The following is a 21,805-nucleotide window of genomic DNA, read 5'->3' on the forward strand; positions in this document are numbered from 1 at the left end:
GAGAAGCTGGGAGGTGCTGGGGAGAGGCAGGCAGAGCCCCGCCGGCCGCCTGCGGCTCCGCGCCGATCGTGCTGCGTCCCCGGGCTCCGCGTACCCCCACTTCTGCCCAGGCTCTAGCAAAACTTTTATTCTCTGGGGCTCCCCGGGGTGTGTGAAGGACTCGGAGCGCTCGGCCCGCTCTGCGCTCCCCTGCAGCGGCGACCGAGGGGACGTGCATCCCTCGCCTGCTAGGCTCTCGCGTCCCGCACTTCCTCACCTGCCGATCGCTCCGCGGAGCGGTGAGGGCACCCGAGGAGGGGCCACGCGGGCGCCAGCACCCCAGAACTCTCCCGCCCACCGCGGCAGATCCGCTCGGCTCAACTTTAACTTGATCCTTCTCGTCCAGCCTCGGCACCCGCGACTGCTGCTGCCACCGCCGGCGTCTTGGCCGCCGCCTCACAAAGGGAGGCGGCGCGGGCGGCAGGCACAGGCGCGGGTGCGCTGGGCACGAGCCTCCGGGCAGCCGAGGCCGGGAGACAAAAGGGAGACTGCCTTGTTCGCCTTGCCGGCTCCGAGCTGCCTGCTTATCTGCCTCCTGCTCCCCCCCCCCACCCACTTTGCTACTGCTCCGCCTCCCTCCCCTCAGGCTGTCCCCGCAGTGCTCCGGGACCCAGCGAGCCTTCGGGGCGTGCGTCGCTGCTGGTGGTTGGGGCTCTAGCGATAATAAATGATAGAGGATACAATGACTTTGCTGTCTCTACTGGGTCGCATCATGCGCTACTTCTTGCTGAGACCCGAGACGCTCTTCCTGCTGTGCATCAGCTTGGCGCTGTGGAGTTACTTCTTCCACACGGACGAGGTGAAGACCATCGTCAAGTCCAGCCGGGACGCCGTGAAGATGGTGAAGGGCAAGGTGGCAGAAATCATGCAGAATGACCGACTGGGGGGACTCGACGTGCTGGAGGCCGAATTTTCCAAGACCTGGGAGTTCAAGAGCCATAACGTGGCTGTATATTCCATCCAGGGCAGGAGAGACCACATGGAGGACCGCTTCGAAGTTCTTACGGACCTAGCCAACAAGACGCACCCGTCCATCTTCGGGATCTTCGACGGTCACGGGGGCGAGGTAGGAGTTCTCTGAGGATTTGAATGTGTGTGCGTGTGTGTGTGTAGACAACAGGAGAGTTGTGTGCACAGCGGGGTAGGACCTGAGTGCGAGGGGTGTGGTAATGACCTGGTGGCAGGCTGGACAAAGCCACTAGTTCCGAATGTGGCGAAGTTGCCAAAAATACTGCTTGACCCAGACTTTTTGTACTGAGGGTCATTCATAACCCATTTCTTGCCTCATAATTTATGAGGTTTCCCAAGGCCGGAACCCCGCAAATGACTGTGCTAGTTTTGCTGGGAGAGTTGATGGTTTCTACAGTAAACTTTGGCCCTGGGCCTCAGCGCCCCTGTTCTGGGCTCTGAGGCCGAGCTAGGCACAAAGCAGGAAGAAAGTATCTTCGTTTCTCATCAGGGAAAAGGCAAAATCTGCAAAGCCGAGTCAGTGAGGGTTCAGTGAGGATGAAGGAAGCCGTGACTCCTTCCCATGGCTTTGGCTCTGAGGAGGAATCCAAGGAGCAGCTCTGCGCGTCTTCCCAATTCCATTAACTTTGCAGGTGCATTCCGGCCACTTGACAGCAGAGCTTCACTGGCTGCCTGCCCTTAGCCGATCGAGGTGCGGGACCAAGATGCCTCTGGCCTTTGCAGAGGTGGCAGTGCCCGCAGAGGCGGCGGTGCCCAGATCTCGCCCCGCGCCCTGCCCAGCGTGGGACGCAGATATCTCCCTGCTTTAAATTCCTTTGTTTGACGTTCATATGGGAGCAAGAGCTGATGTTAGAGGCCGGTTCAGGTCCCTCTCCTACATTTCTGCGGCACTCTGATTGCTCTCCCGGGCTCAGATTTCCTGGAGGTCGGGGCGAAAATTGACTTTGGTCCTTGGGCATCTGCCCAGGATAAGTGAGTGGCAAATGTGGCTCCAGCACTGTGTTCCAAAGAGCATTAAGCCGGCCACCCCATCTCTAAATTTGACAGTTTGAAAGAGTTTCATTGTTGCATTTACCGCCCCCCCATACTTTCTTGCTCATATCCTGGCTTTCCCCTTTGCCACCCCTTCTTCTTCATTCTACCCCCACCTGCCTGGCCGGGCACCAACCATACTCCCATCCAACTTTCCCCCAGTTCTCTATTTGGAACCTCTGGTCTCTGGGTGGGCTGTAGGGAAGGTCATTCTCTTTGAAGCTTGTTCTTTGGCCTTTGTTTTGGGTGGAAACAATTGGTTATTTTAACTGCATTTTCTCTTTAATACAAAGTCACATCACCCACCACTCCGCTAATCTTTCCAACATACTCTACCTACCTGCCTGGTAGAACCAACTCTGCTAGGAATGACAAACTTAGTTGGAAAATTTATTTCATAGAGCTGAAATCAGTTTTTCTTATTTTCCATCCACCCTAGCCCTTTCTGTGTTGTGTGTTTCAAAACGAAGTTTTCTCACTGATTGTAATTTTGTAGCCTCCCTTGTAGTGTGGAGTTCCTTCCTTTCCCCTTGTGTAGGCAGAAGATGTGAAGTTGAGGAAAGGGATGCTGTGTGTTTGGGTAAAAACACATTTGCAAGACAAGGTTACCAGCATGACTGTTTCTTGGTTTGAGTCAGAATGTCTATATTTTCATTTTATGTGCCTCAACTGTAGTAAATTTCGTAATGCTTATATTTATTATATACTTTTATATTAAAATTGTTGGCAGACAATAATCTGCTTCTTGTCTTACAAAGCATAGTTTTATTCTTAATTTAAAGGCCTGGATACAGTATTAATGCGAAACTCAGGGTTGTGTTGTCTGGGTGTGCTGTATTGACATGTTTTGAGCCTGCACGTGTAAGTGAATGGGTATTTTAAATTTTCTTCTATGTTGATATTCTAAAACCTAAATATTTGAAGGCTCCAACAGATTTCAGGTTGAAAAATTTCCACTCCTATCTTCTGGTAAATGTACCATTTTGAAAAGAGACATGCTAAATGCTTTTTTTAAACCAGAAGTATTTTACATGTATAGGGCTTTTCATTGAAATTTTAAATAATAAAGGAGAAGATCATCATTGTTAGTCAACCTGTGAAATATTTCACTGTGTCCTACATTACAAAACTTGATATTTGCAAAATAATTAATATCATCAGTACCCTGAAAAATAGAATAATTGTTCTGTGTATAACATCATATAGTATGTAGCCCATTCATTCATTGGCTTTGTTTTAGGGCAAAATAAGGAGTTATAAAAAGGAGCTATTTAATTGCTATTGGTAATGTGATTGCAAATAGTCTTAGGTAATTTCTCTCTTGCATTTTCTCTCATTCAAAGAAAATCTCACCATCTAATTCTTATCTTTTGTGTTATTTAGCTCCTTTAATATTCACCAGAGGAGGGTGCCACTGTTTGATTTGTTGTAGATGGTAGTTATCTTCTTTCAGAAAAGAAGCTTTTCCAACTCTCTATTTTGTATATTGTCTGTAACATGGTACAGAAGATAAATTAAGAGTTTAATTTTATTTCTCATAATTCAGACTAATAAGATAGGCTGTTAAATAACAGGGCCATCTACAATAGTAGTGCTTTTTAGATACAGAAAGAACCTAAGCCACCTTATATATCCATTTCATCCTATTTTTAAAACATGTTTATTGATGGCAGGAGAAGTTGCGACCTTCCTCAGGCTACATGGTTAGTTCAATGACTTCAGTTCAGTGCTCTTTATATTAAACCAGTGGACAAGTTAGTTTGCATATTTACCTGGGTAAATGGCACACTAGAGGTACAAAGGTGAATGAGACATGATTTCCATCCTCAGAAAGTTTCAGTGTGATGAGAGCTATAGACCTGTGTACCAGAAATTATAGTCTCGGTGTGCTTAGGGTGTTATTGGAACACTGAGGAGAGTCCTTTAAATCAAACTGGGAGGTGGGAGGCCCTGGGAAAGACACCTTCAAGGCATCGTTTACTGCAAAGTTAAAAGTGTAGGCTTTGAATCTGTGCTCTGCCTTATACTAGCTGTGACCTTGGGCAAGTTGCTTAAGCAACTTTATCTGTGAGTTTTTCTTTTTTCTTTTTTCTTCTTTTTAGGGCCCCACCCATGACATATGAAAGTTCCCAGGCTAGGGGTCTAATTGAAGCTGCCGGCCTGTGCCACAGCCACAGCAATGTGGGATCTGAGCTGTGTCTGCTACCTACACCACAGCTCGCAGCAACGCCAGATCCCCAACCCACTGAGCGAAGGCAGGGATCCAACTCACTTCCTCATGGATATTAGTTGGATTTGTTTCTGCTGCGCCACAACAAGAACTCCCTATCTGGAAAGTACGAATAATTCATCCAAGAATCACCTTCATCAGTTGTGTAATACCCTATCTAGAGAAATGCTTGATGAAAAGAAGGATGATGAAGAAGAAGAAAGCTTCAAGACCAAGAAGTCTACAGTATTGGGGTAACAGAATCCAAGAGATCCTACATGTGAAAGCTGCAGCTTTGATCACTAGAAAGGTTGTATGTGGGACACAGATAATTCATTAGGTATCCACCAAACTATTACTGTTTGTTCTGACTTTTGGTGAACTGATTATTAATTTAGGATCCAAGATATTCTATCTTTGGGAAATCAGCATCCTGGCTTTTGGTGCAAATGTTCTGATTAGTGAAAAGGAATATTATGTACGATTAATTAATAAATTGGTATTCTGATTTGTACTTCAGCTTCTTATACATTGGGTTAGCACAAATTAGTTCTCTTGAGTCTGTTCAACTGTGGGGTTTTTTTGTTTGTTTTTCGTTTTTGTTTTTTTGTTTTTGCTTTTTAGGGCCACACCTGTGGCATATGGAGGTTCCTAAGCTAGGGGTCTAATCAGAGCTACAGCTGCTGGCCTATGCTGCAGCCATAGCAATGCCAGATCCTTAACCCACTGAGCAAGGCTGGTGATTGAACCCGCAGCCTCATGGTTTCTAGTCAGATTAGTTTCCACTGGGCCATGAGGAGAACTCTGTTTTTTTCTTTCTTTCTTTTTTTTTTTTTTTTTTGGTAATGCCCACACTCATGGCATATGGAAGTTCTTGGGCTAGGCAAGGGATTGAAGCCAAGTTGCAACTGCTCCCTACATGGCAGCTGTGGCAGTGCTGGATCCTTTAACCCACTGTGCTGTGCCAGGAACAAACTCCCACCTCTGCAGTGACTCAAGTTGCTGCAGTCAGGTTCTGAAGCCATTGTGCCATAGTGGAAACTCCTCAATTGTGTATTTTTGACAAAGCTGTATCTTTGTACTTATTGCTGAGGACTTGGGATGGCTGTGACTTCTAGATGGATATTTTAAGGAGCCATATTGCACAGGTTCTATTGGCTAACTTCCTCACTTGCTGCCCTTGGGCCCTCCAGACATTGGAACCAGCATACTATGAGTGGATGGTCGATTGTGTGTGTGTGTGTGTGTGTGTGTGTGTAAATCTATGGCAGCGATTGCTTTGCTGTATAACACAAATTAAAACAACAAAAAGGAAAAAAAAGCTCAGATCGTATCAACTAATGTGGAAAAGTTGAATTGTAAAATAATGTTTATCTAGGAAAATTATTTTTGGTGCTTATCTTTAATTTTTATCCATGGGCAAAAGGTGTTTTTGTTTTTTAAACTTTTTGTATTAGCTAGAATCAATATTACCAATCCTCTGAGGCACCTTTGTCAATGTTCACGGCTAAAATCTATCTAGGAGAGCAATTGTTATGGCTCTACATGCTTATGGGCATTACTGCATTAAAGGTTGTATATCATTGTATCATACAGCTGACACACAGCTTGGCCAGTGGTTTAAGCTTAGTGTTCCACATGTCACATCAGAGAGAAGCTGTACCTCAGATGCTTGTCAGGGGCTATAGTCATGAGACTTAGCACTTCTCAGAAGCTCAGAAGAAAAACTACTTATGGAGGGTTGCCTGAAGGATATATACAGTCCAGTTCTTTAGATCAACGGTTCTTAACTTTTCTTGAGTTATTCTTCTCTTTGAGGATGTTATGAAACTACAGACATATCCCCCCCAAAAATGGACATGAGCATCAAGCTTTGTTTATAATTCCAAAGAGAAGTGGATGCCTGAAGCCACTAGATTTTAGGTTAGCCTAGGTAGAATAAAATCTGTTTCTGATAAATCTAGACCTGCAGGGAGCTGTGTACGTGGACCGCACCTTGCCCTGATCACTTTCTCTCTGTCATTTTGCATTGACTTGTGTGCTGGTGTTTGCCTGTGAAGGTTGTTAATGAGGGATGATCTTCCAAGGCGCTCTGACCAATGCAATTCCAGGGATGTCCTTTAGGTCTTTTATTTGTTACATTATATAGTATCCTCTTTAGGAGGACTGGGAGTTCTCCCAAAGCTTTTTGTTTTTATCTTAAGGGTGCTGAATCATATAACTGATTGGATCATCCTATGTTTGTTGGATGCTGGAAGGGTGAGAGCCAAACCTCTGACCTACCTATACCAAGTGTGCAGAATTTTATTAATTTGGTACATGAACCTCACTCCCAGGACAGCTTATCTTTCCTACATTTAGTTTTCTTTTGTCCCACTTTTCTCTTTTCTTAAATTTGTCATTTTATCTTGTGGTGTGTATATTTATGTAAGTTTCACTGGATCCTTTCTGAAATAAGATATGCTAGTTCCAAATAAATAAATTATAATAAGCACAATGAATGATCTGCTTTCCAGACATTACAGCTGCTGTTAGCAAATGTTGGGACTCCCACATTACTGATATACAAGAGGCCTGTGGATTTATTGTGGACAAATGCCTTATGGTTTAAGAGAAAATTCAGGTTATTTTGGTTTAAAATGGTACATTAACATTTCTGTTCCCCCCCAATGGTACATTAACATATTTTCCCTTTAATAACCAACCCTTGTCCTATGCTTAGCAACTGTTTGTAGGTGAATGTGGGATCCTGACTTCTGACCTTCGTGCATATTCTGAACTGATTGTTTAGAAATTCAGTTTAATTAACCCAACATTTTCTGTATAGTCTGCGGCATGTGGCAAACAGTATTATGATTTCTGTGATGCCCAGGAGGAATTAGTACAGTCTCTGCCCTCCGGGAACATTCCATCTACTTGAAGAGATGAGTTTTTGTTATTGTTTTTTAAAGCGGAACTATAAGATGCAGTTGGACCACCAAAAAGAGTGATGGCCTGACTGAAGGAGCTTGGGGGATCTTGGATAATTTTGAAGAGGAACTGACATTTGACTATATCCTAGTATTTTAGCAGACAGAGATTTGGTGGAGGGAGGATGAAATGATGATATTACAGGTAGAAGAAGTGTGAAAATGAAATAGAGGAAGTAAAATGCAGGCACAGTTGGAAAAACTAAAGGTAGCTCCATTTGTTTAGAGCAGGCTTTCCCCATCTGCTGTTATCTAGAAGCCCACTCATTTTCTTCCATATTTAAGTACCTTCTGTTTTATGATATACTTTATATTGTTTTTTAGATCATGTATTTTTTTAAAGTTGCGTATATTTGTTTAAAAAAGAAACTTCATATCTGCGCTGTGAGAGGAAAATCCATAAAATGAAATTCTTGGCCTCCAGCTTGCTAATAAGCTGTGTCCATCTTGATGGACTGGGGTGATTCTTAAAAGGTTCTTCTAGATTCTGGTTGCCTCTAGAGTCCCTCTGTCCCCTGCCCCTTGCTCTTTATGAACACAAAGGTAGCTTTTAACATTGAATTGTTGGCCATAATTTGAAGTGAGGCAGGCTGCTTGCTCCCTTTGCAGGTAGAAGGGACCTCTGGTGATGCCACCCTTTGAGGAATCCTGGTTTGGAACAGCTTTTCACTGTGACTGTTGTGACAGATATGATTTCATGTGTGATGCACATGTAGAGTTCTGAGCAGTTCCTAATGTTCTGGCATAAGTTCTTTCCCTATTTCTTTCTTTCTTTTTTTTTTTTCCATCCCCATTTCTAATGCAGGTAAATGAGAAGACATTATAGTAATAAACCGGAATGCTTTCTAGCTTAGTTTAAAAAGTAAATAATTCATAGGTTTGGTACTTGAGCCATTATTGGTCACAGATTGTGGCTACTTACAATGATGAGCACAGTAAGTGTACTGGGACCGATAGCTGAGGAGCCTTGCCTGAAGTTTGCTTACAGTACACACTGGTGAAGAGTTGAAGATACTGCTGGAACTGTTGTCAGCCCTCAGACTGAAAGCCATGCTGAGGAGTCAGGTCATGTGCTACAGATAATGGAGAACACTGGATATTTTTGAGCAAAGGAATGGCTTTTATATCCATGCTTTTGAGGTCCTGTTCCCCTAATCTGTATAGAAGATTGATGTGGATGAGCAAGATACGAAAGGGGGTGTGTGTGTGAGGGTGTCAGTTGGGAAGCTTGGTCCAGAGCAGTGAAAATAAAACTCAGGGATGTGGGCTATTGCTGAAAGAGGGGAAAAGATGTACTGGAGACCCTCTGAAGTAGTAAGATTGCTATTGGGGCTCCCAGTGTGACACCATCGACATGGAAGAGGGCAGCTGATGAAAGAGGAAATTTGGGTAATAGTGAGAATAGTCTGAGTTTGGCTATACATTTGTTTCCCTTTTTCCCTTATGTTTAGACATTTTCTAGGGTTCATAAGATGTTCATTTAGCTTCCTAATTTGTGAAATATTATTTGTCATACCTTATCTAAAGGTATGGACACATTTTAAAACAATGAAAATATGCATTATGTATAATATCTGGTTTATTCCAATGGAAAGGCATTTATTACTATTTTACTATATTACCAGGAATAATTTGGGTTTTGTTGCTAGGTATAGCTTTTCCAAGACTAAAAAACTGCACAATATCTTCATGTCACTTAATTGATTGTCTTTCTCTGACACTGATTTTAAAATAAAAAATATGTATAGTGTTCAGCATCAGATGAAAATATTTTCCAGGCTCTGCCCAGTTTAAATATAGGCACATATATCATTAGGGACTAAGTTTTTTTGAAAGTATTATTTTAATTTTGAGTGTTAACATTTGAAGCATTTGTTTTATTCCTATTTTCTGTTTTGATCTTGAACTACTTCAGTAATATATTTTGGGGGCTAAGTTTTTATTACTATTTTAATAATTCTATTTAATAAATATTTAAAAAGTCTGCAGCAAATTAAACATATTTAGAAATATACTAATTTTAAAATTAGAAAAGTATTCTCACTATATGATAGTATAGAAAAGAAAAAAAAATCACTCCAAATTTCATTATCCTGTCACATCCACTATTATGATTTTGGTGTATTATTTGCTAATCTTTTTTATGCGTATTTAAAATATAATAATTTTACATTGTTATAATGTTATATATATGGTTTTAAATCTTGACTTTTTTTTCATTGTGTATAATTCTATAAACCCATATTTATTTTGTCTCATAATTCTTTATTATATCTCTAATATTTATGATGGAGTAATATTTTACTGAGTGGATATTTGATAAATTACTCATTTGCTTCCTTATTGGTATACATTTAGGTTCTTCTAACTTTTCATCATTATAAATAACATTGTAATAAGTGTTTTTGAGGTTTTACTCTATTTTGGATTATTTCTCCAGGGTAGATTTCCAGAAGTGGGATTTCTAGATCAGAGGAGAAGTAAAAAACCCACTATTATGATAATAATACCTGCAGTGACAGTGATCGAATGTGGAAAATATGTCAGGGAGTTCCTGTGGTGGCTCAGCGGTAATGAACCTGACTAATATCCATGAGGACTCGGGTTCAATCTCTGGCACTCAGTGGGTTAAGGACCCTGCGTTGCCTTGACTGTGGTGTAGGTCACAGATTTGGCTCAGATCTGGCATGGCTGTGGCTGTGGTGTAGACCAGCAACTGCAGCTCCCATTCAACCCCTAGCCTGGGAGCTTAGGTGTGCTGTGGGTGTGGCCCTAAAAAGACCAAAAAAAAAAAAAAAAAAGCCAGATAGTATTTAAAGTGCTTTATATTATCTACTTTTAATTATCACAACAATTTTTGTGTTAGGTGCTATGTTAGAAACATTTTACATCTGTAGAAATTAAGGCACTGAGAGGTTAAGTAAGTTACCCAATGACTGTCCACACCTTATAGGTGGTGAAACTAGGATTTGAAACTGGGATTCAGACTTAGAGCTATTTACCTCCAAAGCCTGTGCTATCATCTTCTGGTTTTAGCTCTACAAATTTCATAATTTGGTCAATAAAGTACAGATAACGTTGTTAAGTGGATACTGCCTGGTCTGTGAGTGTTGGTCAGTGAGACAGAGTTTCTTCTTTGATGGCTTTGTCCCTGTGTCCTTGTGATATGTTGCACTTAAAAATTCTATGCTGGAAACTTTGGTAGGTAGATCTTCTAATGACCTGAGAAAGTCCTGAAGTTAAAAAAAATTGGTGTCAAAAGTTAGAGCAAGTGGTGATTCTCACTTAAATAGCCGTTCTGATCCATTCCCCTTCTTTCTTGGCAGAATGTCTCTTCTGCTATGGAGAATCTCTAACATTTTTGCCTGCTGGCTCGTGAAAGGCTTGCGTAGACGTTACGGTGGCATTGACATAACCTTTCTCAATACACAGTAATGATTTATGTTTTATATTTTGGGTCTTTTTTCTTTTTCTTTTCTTTTCTTTTTTTTTTTTTTTGGTCTTTTAGGCATATGGAGGTTCCCAGGCTAGGGGTCCAGTTGGAGCCACAGCTGCAGGCCTACGCCACAGACACAGCAACATCAGATCCGAGCTGCATCTGCAAGCTACGGCACAGCTCATGTGTTCACAGCAACAGTGGATCCTTAACTTACTGAGTGAGGCCAGGGATTGAACCCTTGTCCTCATGGTTGCTAGTCGGGTTTGCTAACCACTAAGCCACAATAGGAGATCCCTGTTTTATTTTATTTTAAAGTACCAGAGGCTTAACTTTAGGATAAGTATGTAGGGGTATGTGTATGTTTGCATAATTCTCTTTGCACTGAAACGAAGCACTTTCTTTTTATTTGCTTTTTTTTTTAGAGGACCAAACTAATTTCCTAATATGTAAATAATTATTAATTTTAAATAGCAAAATATTATTTTCTCGGTTGTGTATAATACTGAGTTGGTATGTTTAGTTTGAGTAAATGCTGAGTCTTGTGTTTTCATTCCAGAAGGCTACTTGAGACTTTGTTCTTATTCAACCTTAAGTCAAATCCAGGCTTTGATGATGGCTAGTTATAATGTAAGGCTGTTTTTAATGTAAGTCTCCAAAGGCAGAGCTTAAGTAAACAAGGGAAGCTATCATTTTAAAAATAGTTAATGGCACTGTAATACCCTCATAGCTTTCTTTTATACTTATAGGCCCTCCTTTGAAACATACAAAGTGGAGTTCCCAAAGCGGAAGTGAATCCGACTAGGAACGATGAGGCTGCCAGTTCGATCCCTGGCCTCACTCAGTGGGTTAAGGATCTGGTGTTGCTGTGAACATGTGAGCTGTGGTGTAGGCTGCAGATGCCGCTTGGATCTGATGTTGTGGCTGTGGCATAGGCTGGCAGCTGTAGCTCCAACTGGATAGACCCCTAGCCTGGGAACCTCTATATGCTGCGTGTGAGGCCCTAAAAAAAAAAAAAAAAAGGACAAAACAAAGCATTTAAAGTAAATATTCACATAGAGAAAAATTATGCATTCTGAAAATTGATATCCTTTCAATAAAGTTGAAGTCTGTGCTATGAAAAGCTGTACTTAAAAAGTGGAGATACAGTACTTTACATCTGACAACTAAATCTATTTAAAAAATCCCTTTTTCTTTTCTTTTTACGGCTACACCTGCGGCATATGAAAGTTCTGGTCTAGGGGTCAAATCAGAGCTGCAGCTGCCGGCCTACACCATAGGGATCTGAGCTGCGTCTGTGACCTATATTGCAGCTGGTGGCAATGCCAGATCCTAACCGACTGAGCAAGGCCAGGGATCAAACCCACATCCTCACAGATACTAGTCTGGGTTCTTAACCTGCTGAGCCACAACGGGAACTCCTGTAAAAATCTTGATTACTTGATCTCTCTGGACGTTTTTTTTCCCCCTTTCTCTGTTTAGTGAGAATGGGGCCCAATTTAATGAAACTTTAGGTGCCTCCAGCTTTTCTAGAATGAGGGAACGCTTTGGCAATTGAGTCTTAAGAGTGAGATTTTCTTTTCATCCATTTCTAGAAGATAAGGGAGTTCCGTTTAATGCTTGTCATGGGCCACTCAGAGGTTGGGATCATTGCATATAATTGTGTGAGATGTATATTGTGCAAAGATACCAGACACCATTTAGAGAGATACCATTTTCTAATGTGTACAAAAGAACTGTCTGCTCCCTAAGCTAGGCATCCCTGGGCCTGTAATCACTTGGGAAGGGTGCCTTTTTCTAATTTGTGCAAAAGTGAAAGTCACCATGGCAATGGACTGTATTTGTGAGATTTACTTTCTTTACCATACCATCCATCATTGTTACCCTCCTTGTTTGGCTCCTTTGTGAACAGCTGACAGATAATCTGTGTCTTAGTTGCTAAGCCAAAGACCAGTTACCCATTGCACATTATGTCAGCAAACCTTACGACTTCCCTGGAGAAGTGAACACTTACTTGCATTTGCTTTTCAGTGTTTTCAGTCAATATAAATGTGAGTGGGGATTTAATGCACTGTAGCAATAAATCTTAAATGTTTCAAATGATTTTTTTTTTGTCTTTTTGCCTTTGCTAGGGCTGCTTCTGTGGCATATGGAGATTCCCAGGCTAGGGGTCGAATCGGAGCTGTAGCCACCAGCCTATGCCACAACCACAGCAACACCAGATCGAGCCGTGTCTGCAACCTACCACAGCTCATGGCAACGCCGGATCCTTAACCCACTGAGCAAGGCCAGGGATTGAACCCACAACCTCATGGTTCCTAGTTGGATTTGTTAACCACTGAGCCACAACGGGAACTCCTCAAATGGTATTTTTTAAAATGATTTTTATTTTTTCCATTATAGCTGGTTTACAGTGTTCTGTCAATTTTCCACTGTATAGCAAAGTGACCCAGTCACACTTTTTCTCACATCATTGTCCTCCATCATGCTCCATCATAAGTGACCAGATATAGTTCCCAGTGCTATACAGCAGGATCTCATTGCTTATCCATTCCAAAGGCAATAGTTTGCGTCTATTAACCCCAGATTCCCAGTCTATCCCGCTTCCTCTTCCTCCCCCTTGGCAACCACAAGTCTGTTCTCCAAGTCCCTGAGTTTCTTTTCTGTGGAAAGGTTCACCAAATGGTATTTTTTAATAGGACAGTCTATATTCAGCACTACTCTTGTACAGTAAAATTTTAAATCTAAAAACATTGAAAAATTTTTATTCTCTTAGTTATAGAACTGCTATAGGGCAGAAACTGTTTTATTCTGATAAGTATATACCATTTCTTTTTGATCTAGTAAGTGCTTTCATTTTTTTTTAATTAAATAAATTAACTCTTAGTTAAATTACTCACTAGATATTTTCTGGCCAAACAAGTTTCTTAACTGACACTGTCAGGATTTTATGGAAATCGAGACAAAATAGGATTTTGATCATACTGTTTACTTTTTTTGGCCACTCCCATGGCATGCAGTACTTCCTGGGCCAGGATTGAAGCTATGACAATGCTGAATCCTTAATTGCTAGGCCACCAGGGAACTCCCTGTTTGCCTTTTTGATCCCTAGTATAATGAGGTGAATTTGCTGTAAGAACTGATTTGCATAGATATATGATAAATATAACTGTCCCAGAATTTGGGATTAAGAAGTTTTTACTTCTCTTTTATTTTAACACTTAGATGTTTTTCTAAATTTGTATTTAGCAAGAAGATAAATTTTCTCTTTAGATAGATCTGGCAGGGATCTTGAATTGTCATATAATCCAAATATAGTGCCTAAGGCTTCACAGCTACATGAATAATCTATTTTTAAAGACTTTCTTCGAGGAGATTCCACATTGTCCTTGGGGAATTTTTTTCTTAATAATCTTCGCTCAGCAAAATCATCTTTATATGTGACTTGAGTCCCTTTGGTTTAAGCCTATATCTTTTAGTCTGGCCTCAACAGGGATAAATTAGCATTAGGTTGTTACCATTTGTAAATCAGTAGGACTATGGTAATCAAAAATCTCCTCTCCCCCATATTAAATAGGTACATCAAATTTATGGGAGAAACAGTTATCTAAAAAAAGAAGATACAAGGTAATTTCTGCCAAAGACAGAATAGTTCCCAGATGATCAATAATACCTCTTCTTTGTAAAGAGCTAGTTTGGCAATAAAGGAAATGTGCTCTTCCAGTTTTATAGGTTGGCTGGTTTTATCATTTATGTTCTTTGTCAGTAGCTTATGCTATAGCTGGAGTAAATGGGAGCTGCATATCTAGCTGGTGCATTATTTGGAAGTTTTTGGTTGCAAGTGACAGAATATTCAAGTGGAAGCAGCTTACGCATCAGGGACATTTATTGTCTCATGTAACAGAAGGCCTGGAGGTAGGTGTTTCCAAGGTTGGTTGATTCAGCAGCTCGGTGACTTCAAGTCTTTATGTAACTACCTCCAGGGACATGAAAAAGAAACTGTAGCTGTCATGTGTTCTTAAAGCTTGAGGAAACACTTCCTAGAAAGTACCCCTCACATCTCCTAGGCTAGAATTGTGTACATGTCTAAACCAATGATTTGGCTATGGGAATACTGTCACAATGGTGATGAACTCTGACCCAACATAATTCACTCTGGGTCTAGGGAGGAGCCCATCCTGAGAGAGTCATGGAGGTCATGACAGCTTAGGAAGGTGAACAAGCCCAGAGTTTTGTTAGTTAGAGGAAAAGGAAGTGGCAATGGTTGTCGAGTGGGCCATAGAGATTGGCAGGGGGTTCATAAAAAGTAGCCTGAGACATTTGTCCACTGCAAAGTATTTAAAACTGACATGGGGGGAAATTTAGCCATAGAAAATGGTAAAACCGTCTTGTTTTGGATTGGCTTTGGGTGACTTTGCCTGGGAGTTGAGATATAAATTTAGTATTTTAGGGTCTAGGAAGTTTTGAGAATTTGTTAGTAGGTAGTTTTCTACTTTTCAGCCTTTCTGTTCTGTGTAAAGTAATAATGGGGTGAGGAGGGTGCTGCGTGTTTAGAGAACAACAGGTGGTTTTTTCATCTAATATATGACTGTGGCTTTGGTATAGTTAATGCTATTGGTAAATGTGGAAGTAACACGGCAGTTCTTTTGTTGGCTATGCATTTCTATTTTACTGTCTTGTTTTAGAAAACGAATTTGTTGGTAAATTTAGTAGGATTTTTGTCCCTTAAATGTTAAGTATAATAAGTTTTATTATTTTATTTAAAAATATTTGAATCTGCTCCAGGCCAAAGAGAAGAGATTTCTGGAAAGTTCAATATTTTTGTGCACATTTTGGAAGGGGGACATCATGGCAGTGGTTTAGGCTATGGGGACAAGGCAGGGCCTTAAAGTCTTCAGATTTCACTGTAGGCCAGATGCGTGCACTTGGAGTAAATTCTGTGTATGCGGATAGAGTGCCCATCCTACTACTGCTATAATTTGATCACAGTGAGGGTATCTTTTTGTTGTTTTCCTGACTGATTATTGCCAGCCTATGGAAGTACTTACTGACTAAACTTCCCATTTAGTTTTAATAGTTTTTCTGATATTCACTCTCTACTTTTTTTCCATAAAGATATACAATCACATTGTCTACAGATAACATAGTTGTGTTTCCTACTCTCTAAATAGTTAATGCTTTTTGTCTCTTGCTTCAATGCATTAGTTAGAACAGAACAATGTTCTGTAATACTCATGTTTTTGTATTTGAGATTATTTAAAAAGTTTGAGATTAGGGAAATGTGAAATGGCTTCAGTTTATGGATAGTAGGGCTGAAGTTTATCTTTTGTTGTTTTTTGTTTGTTTTTGGCTGTGCCCCCAAACAAAACATGCTTAAGTTCCTGAGCCAGGAATTAAACCTGTACCACAGTAGTGACCCAAGCCACAGCAGTGACAATGCCAGATCCTTAATTGCTAGGCCACCAGAGAACTCCAGGGCTAAAGTTTCTTTACTCATGTAATGAAAGATGAAAACTCATGGTAAAGTAAGAGCCAAAGAAGAAAGGATATTCTAGGGATAGTAATATAGAGACTGAACAGTCACAAGAATGGACTAGAACTTAGTGTAAATATGATGCTGAAAACAAGAGTACATAGCTTACATGAAGGAAAGAACTCTGTCCTTTCTTCCTTGGGGAAAGATTGTCATCACTAGGTCCATCTCATGGAAATGTCCTAGGAAGCATTAGTCTAAACAGTAGTACAATGTGTAATATGCCTGATACTGATTCTTCTAAGGAAGTGAGATACACATAGGAGTTCCTCCTCCTGGTCCCAGAGGAGTGGGAGATCTGGAGCCATCTTCCCCTTGCATCTCTGGTGAAGGTTCTCCTTTTTTTCCCCTGTGGGATTTCAAGAAGATTCTAGCCCTGATTTCTACTACCTGTCTTGTAAGAGAACTGCAGCTGGTTGTGGAAGAATCTCATACTGATTGGAGTTAGGTCCTCTGAGTAAAAAGACAAGATCATGTAGAACCAAAATCTCCCTGGAAAGATCCTTCAAACTGACCATAAAAAACAGTGTATGTGATGTTGTGCCTTTTATTCTGTAGAGCAAGATGTGGTTATAAATGTATAATATCCCAAGTAGTGTATATTATAGAATAAAGTACAGTGTATGCATGTAAAATATATTTATTTCAAGGTGTTTTAAATGATATCAAAGAGTATCTTGAATTTCTGGAAATTTATAAATGGTGTCATTTCACTATACCAGCTGCAAGATAATAGAATAAGAAATTTAAGAATATTTTGAGGTTTTCGGGTGGTAATGGGGACATATGTCTTTTAGAAAGAACGAATTATATTTCTGTGTGATCACTTTGGGAAAATTTAGTTTCTTAAAGTTTTAAAGATACAAAGCAGAATAAACATGTGGCTTTTTAGAGTTAGAAGTAAGATTAATTTATCCCGATTATTTTGAAAGTCAGTTTTAGAAAGATAATTACAATGCCATATTGAGTACTTTATTTTTGATCTAAGTGCCAGCCATATCTTTGACACCAGATGGGAATATAGAGATGGGCTCTCAGCCTGGTAATTTATATTCATAAATACATAGAAACAGTTTATACTTGCTGTTTGTTTCTTGCCTATGGCTGGAGATCCTGGGGGATTTTATTCTCCAGCGATTTCAGGAGAGAGACTAATCGGGGGTTCTGACCTTTCCCACTTTCCTGGTGTCTCTCCTGAGCACCGGTTATGGTACCTCAGGCCTAAACTGCTTTGATAAATGTCGGGTCCTGGGTTTGTCTAAGAATGACACTTTTTGAGCAGCCAGGAATTCTTGGAAAGGAAGCTTGTATTTTAAATATTGACGAGGTCCAGGTGGTTGCTGATGAAGAAATAACATGGGTAAAGACCTGGGATGCAGACAGTGGCCAGAGAGGCTTTCTGCACTTTCCTGTTAGAGCCACAGATGCTGCTTTGATCCACGGAGTCACATAGCAAGGGAAATTGTTTATCCCCAAAGGATTATGTAATGCTAGCAGTTTTAGACGTGAAAGGGTTCAGGCAGGTATGTACTTTGGAAATATTGCTTAAGAGGGAATTCTTTGATGGAAAGGACAGTTAGGTTTTTTGTTTTTGTTTTTTTTTTTTAATTGACTCTCAAAAACTGAGTAACAGTGGGAGTGCCCAACTGATGTTTCCACTTTACCAGAGAGAAGCCCTCATCCCTAGCCATTATGGTGAGTGTATGTTATGGAGATTAGGACATTCACTTTCTCAATTTAAAAAAATTTAACATTGGAGTTCCCGTTGTGGCTCAGTGGTTAACAAATCCGACTAGGAACCATGAGGTTTTGGGTTCGATCCCTGGCCTTGCTCAGTGGGTTAAGGATCCGGCGGTGCCATGAGCTGTGGTGTAGGTTGCAGATGCGGCTCAGATCCTGCGTTGCTGTGGCTCTGGCGTATGCCGGCGGCTACAGCTCCGATTCGACCCCTAGCCTGGGAACCTCTATATGCTGCAGGAGCGGCCCAAGAAAAGGCAAAAAGAAAAAAAAAAAGAAAAGGAAAAAAAAATTAGCGTTGATACAATATTATTATCTGATACACAGTCCTTATTCTAATTTTTCCTATTGTTCCAACTGTTTTTTTTTTTAAAACAGCTTTATTGAAGTGTGTTTGGCATACAATAAACTGCAATATTTGATATATACAATTTGATTAGTTTTATATGTATGTGAAACCATCACCACCATCAAGATAATGATGAGACATCAATCACCCTCAAAAGTTTCTTCACACCCCTTTGTAATACCTTTCTTCCAGTGTTCTTCTCCGATCCCTCTGTCCAGGACTGGGCAACCATTAATATGCTTTCTATCACTATAGAGTTGGTTTGCGTTTTGCGAATGGAATTTGTATAAATGGAAATACACAGTATGTTCTTCCTTTTATCCTGGCTTGCCCCCCACCTGAGCCCCTCAGCATTGCCAATGAAATTCATCTGTGTTATTGCATCTGTCAGTAGTTCATTCATTTTTATTGCTTAGAATTCTGTTGTAAGGATATACCAGAATTTGAACATCCATTCACATGTTGTTGGACACTTGAATTGATGCCAGTTTTTACCTGTGAACATTCATGTACAAGTCTTTGTATTGACATATGCTTTCATTGCTCTTGGGTAAACACCTAGGAGTAGAACGGCTGGATCACATGGTAGGTGTATATTAACTTTTTAAAAAACTGCCCAGCTGCTACTCCAAAGTGGTTGTACTGTCTTACATTTCCATCATTGGTGTCTGAGAGTTCTGCTTGCTCCACATCATAGCCAGTCTTTAATTAATTAATTAATTAATTAAGGCCATACCCAGGGCATATGGAAGTTTCTGGGCCAGGGATTGAATCCGACCTGCAGCTGTGACCCACACTGCATCTGTGGCAATGCTGGCTCCTTTAGCCTACTGCAGGTGAGGCCAGGGATCGAACCTGTGCCTCCACAGCGACCTGAGCCACTGCAGTTGGATTCTTAACCCATTGTGCCAAAGTGGAACTCTAGCCAGTCTTTTAAATTTCAGTATTTCTAGTAGTTGTGAAATGGCTTCCCAATGTGGCTTTAGTTTGCATTTCCCTAATGACTAATGAATGATACTGAGTATTTTTTAATGTAATTTTTGGAAGATGGTTTTCTTTTGAAAACCCTGAAGAGGGTGGTTATCGAATCTTGGTTTTCTTTTAAAATCTCACTTTTATTCTTGTCTTTATGGTGTGAGTGAAAAAAGAGAATGAGAAGTGAAAGGATAGAGTAATTAGACATGACTCTCTCTTACTGAAAGGAGAGAGGCCAGGAGTACAGCCTCAAAAATAAGAGGTGTTAAGAGGTTGCACAGGGTAACCAAGAAGTCAGATGAAATAAGGAGAGCAGAAGAGAAAGACCAGGGCCTGTGATTACTAAGGACAGTTTGTATTTTTAGCTTCTTTCATGTTCTTAAAACCACATGTTCTTGTATTCCAAATGAAAAATCTGAATGTGACTTTTCTTAGAAAAGTGCCTTTGAGAGCAAAGACTGTAGATACTGCTTCTGCTTTCTGTCTACTTACTTGTTTCCTATTGTCACACCTGTTTTTTTAAAAGGTCTCCAGGGGCCTCATAATTGCTATGTGTGATGGCTTGTTTTCAGCCCTTATTTTCTTAGATTTTTCTGCGGGATTCGGCTTTCTTGACCACCTCTGTCTTCTTAAGACTAATCTCCTCAGCCTTAGTGACATACTTATGTTGTTTTGTTTTGTTTTCTCTTGCTCCTCTGACTTCTGTGAGGTTTTCACTTCCTTATGAATCTGGGTTTTGAGGACGGCTGTGTGCTGGTTCCATTGTTTCTTTGCACCAGAACCTTTGCAACTTCCATGGACTCAGCCATCCTTTCTGAGCAGAGCACGTCCCTTCTCATCCTGAGCCCACACCTTTACATGCTGACTTATTGTTTTCTTTCTTGGTGTCACCTTGGCAACAGCCTCTCTGAAACCAAATTTATCTCTGTGTCCTTAGATGAATTTCACCTGCAGACTTGTCTCTTCCTCTTGTGATGCTGTCTTTCATTCAGTCTCTCACTCATGAAACTACCATGTCATCTTTCCTTCTTCCCTCTTCATTCAAGACTCCATCTTTATAGTCACACCCACTATCCTAATTCAGATTTTCAGCACTTACTGCCAGGATTGTGACAGTGGCTTCCTAATGGGTCACTTAGTCTCTGGTCTCTCTATTTTCTAATCAGCTCATTGATGTTCTTGACAGATCAGTCTTCTCAACTCATTGGGTAGTACATTGTTTATTTTTTAAAAAGTCTGCAATTTCTACCAGCCATGATTTATTTCTCTAAAACTTGGGTTCTACTAATGGCATTTGTGACTACATTACTCAGCTTATCTTCTGCCACTTCCCTACACAAAACTCTGTGCTGCAGCAAATTGGTGTTTTTATTATTCTCCAAATACCTGCTAGGTGCACATACCCACTGCTGCTACTTATTAAAGCTCTTTTCCATTCTGAGCAATGTCTCATTCTTCTTCCCCCATAGCTTTGTCTTGTCCTCAAGGCTCCCCTTAGTTTCCACTTCTTTCATGAATTTTTGCTTGGGAAGTCAGCTTTAAGTAATCTTTTCCTCCTTTGAACTTATGGTCTGTGACAGACAATCGAATATTTTGTGTTATTATTCATTTTCGGAATACTTTTTCTCTCCAGCCAGGCTCCAGCTTCCTTGTTTCATGCCTCTACTTAGTCCCTGTGGTGTGCTTGCACTGTTCCAGATGCTGTATCCTGATAATGACAGTGCCTTAACAATAATCCCAGAAATAATGATGCCTTATGAATGAAAAGCAAACACCAAGTTGTATGACTGCATTTGTTATCACTGCCATCCATTGGAAACCACAGGGCCCTGCTCTTTCTGACTGCTGAGTGCCTGCGGTGCTTCAGGTGCTTTCATGGACATTCTTGTTGATCCTTATGGTCTTTTGAGGCAGCTGTTGTCATCTTTTTACAGCTGGGGAAACAGAATTTCAGACCACCGTGTGCCCAGGATTACACAACTGCTAAGTGGAAGAGCTGGGGTGAAAATATTTCCCTTGTCTGCCCTGGTTCCAAAGCCCTTTTCTTCTCTGTACTGTCTTTTATAGTCCTGGTTTGGCAAGGCATTCATATGGGTGTTATTTCTGAGATACCATTAGTGCTCAGTTTTTAATGCTTTAGATTATCTGTAATAAATGTCTCATGTACATGGGAATGGAATCAAGTTGAGGAGGTAGAGTAATTTATTTATACCATTCACTTGTATTTATTGTTTGTCGTTCGTTCTTTCTTTTTTTTTTCTGTCTTTTGTCTTTTGAAGGCCACACCTGTGGCATATGGAGGTTCCCAGGCCAGGGGTGTAATCAGAACTGCAGCTGCCGACCTATGCCACAGCCACAGCAATGCCAGATCCAAGCTGCATCTGTGACCTACACCACAGCTCACAGCTCACAGCAATGCAGGATCCTTAACCCACTGAGTGAGGCCAGGGATCAAACCCACAACCTCATGGTTCCCAGTCAGATTCGTTTCTGCTATGCCACGGTGGGAACTCCTTGTTTTTCTTATTAATTCACATGGCTTGGATAACGTATAGTC

General features: G+C 40.8%; 1 protein-coding gene across 1 annotated transcript in view; it reads left to right on the forward strand.

The window, feature by feature from the left end:
• The first annotated feature begins 366 nt into the window (after nucleotides 1-366).
• Nucleotides 367-21,805, forward strand: part of PPM1L (protein phosphatase, Mg2+/Mn2+ dependent 1L) — a 311,755-nt gene continuing 290,316 nt past the window's right edge. Inside the window, exon 1 of the mRNA XM_047785727.1 lies at nucleotides 367-1,105. Within this exon, the coding sequence (XP_047641683.1) occupies nucleotides 707-1,105 (399 nt within the window). The 5' untranslated portion in view covers nucleotides 367-706. The remainder of the gene's footprint in view (nucleotides 1,106-21,805) is intronic.

Source organism: Phacochoerus africanus, chromosome 1 (assembly GCF_016906955.1).
Source record: "Phacochoerus africanus isolate WHEZ1 chromosome 1, ROS_Pafr_v1, whole genome shotgun sequence".
NCBI classification, from domain to species: Eukaryota; Metazoa; Chordata; class Mammalia; order Artiodactyla; family Suidae; genus Phacochoerus; species Phacochoerus africanus.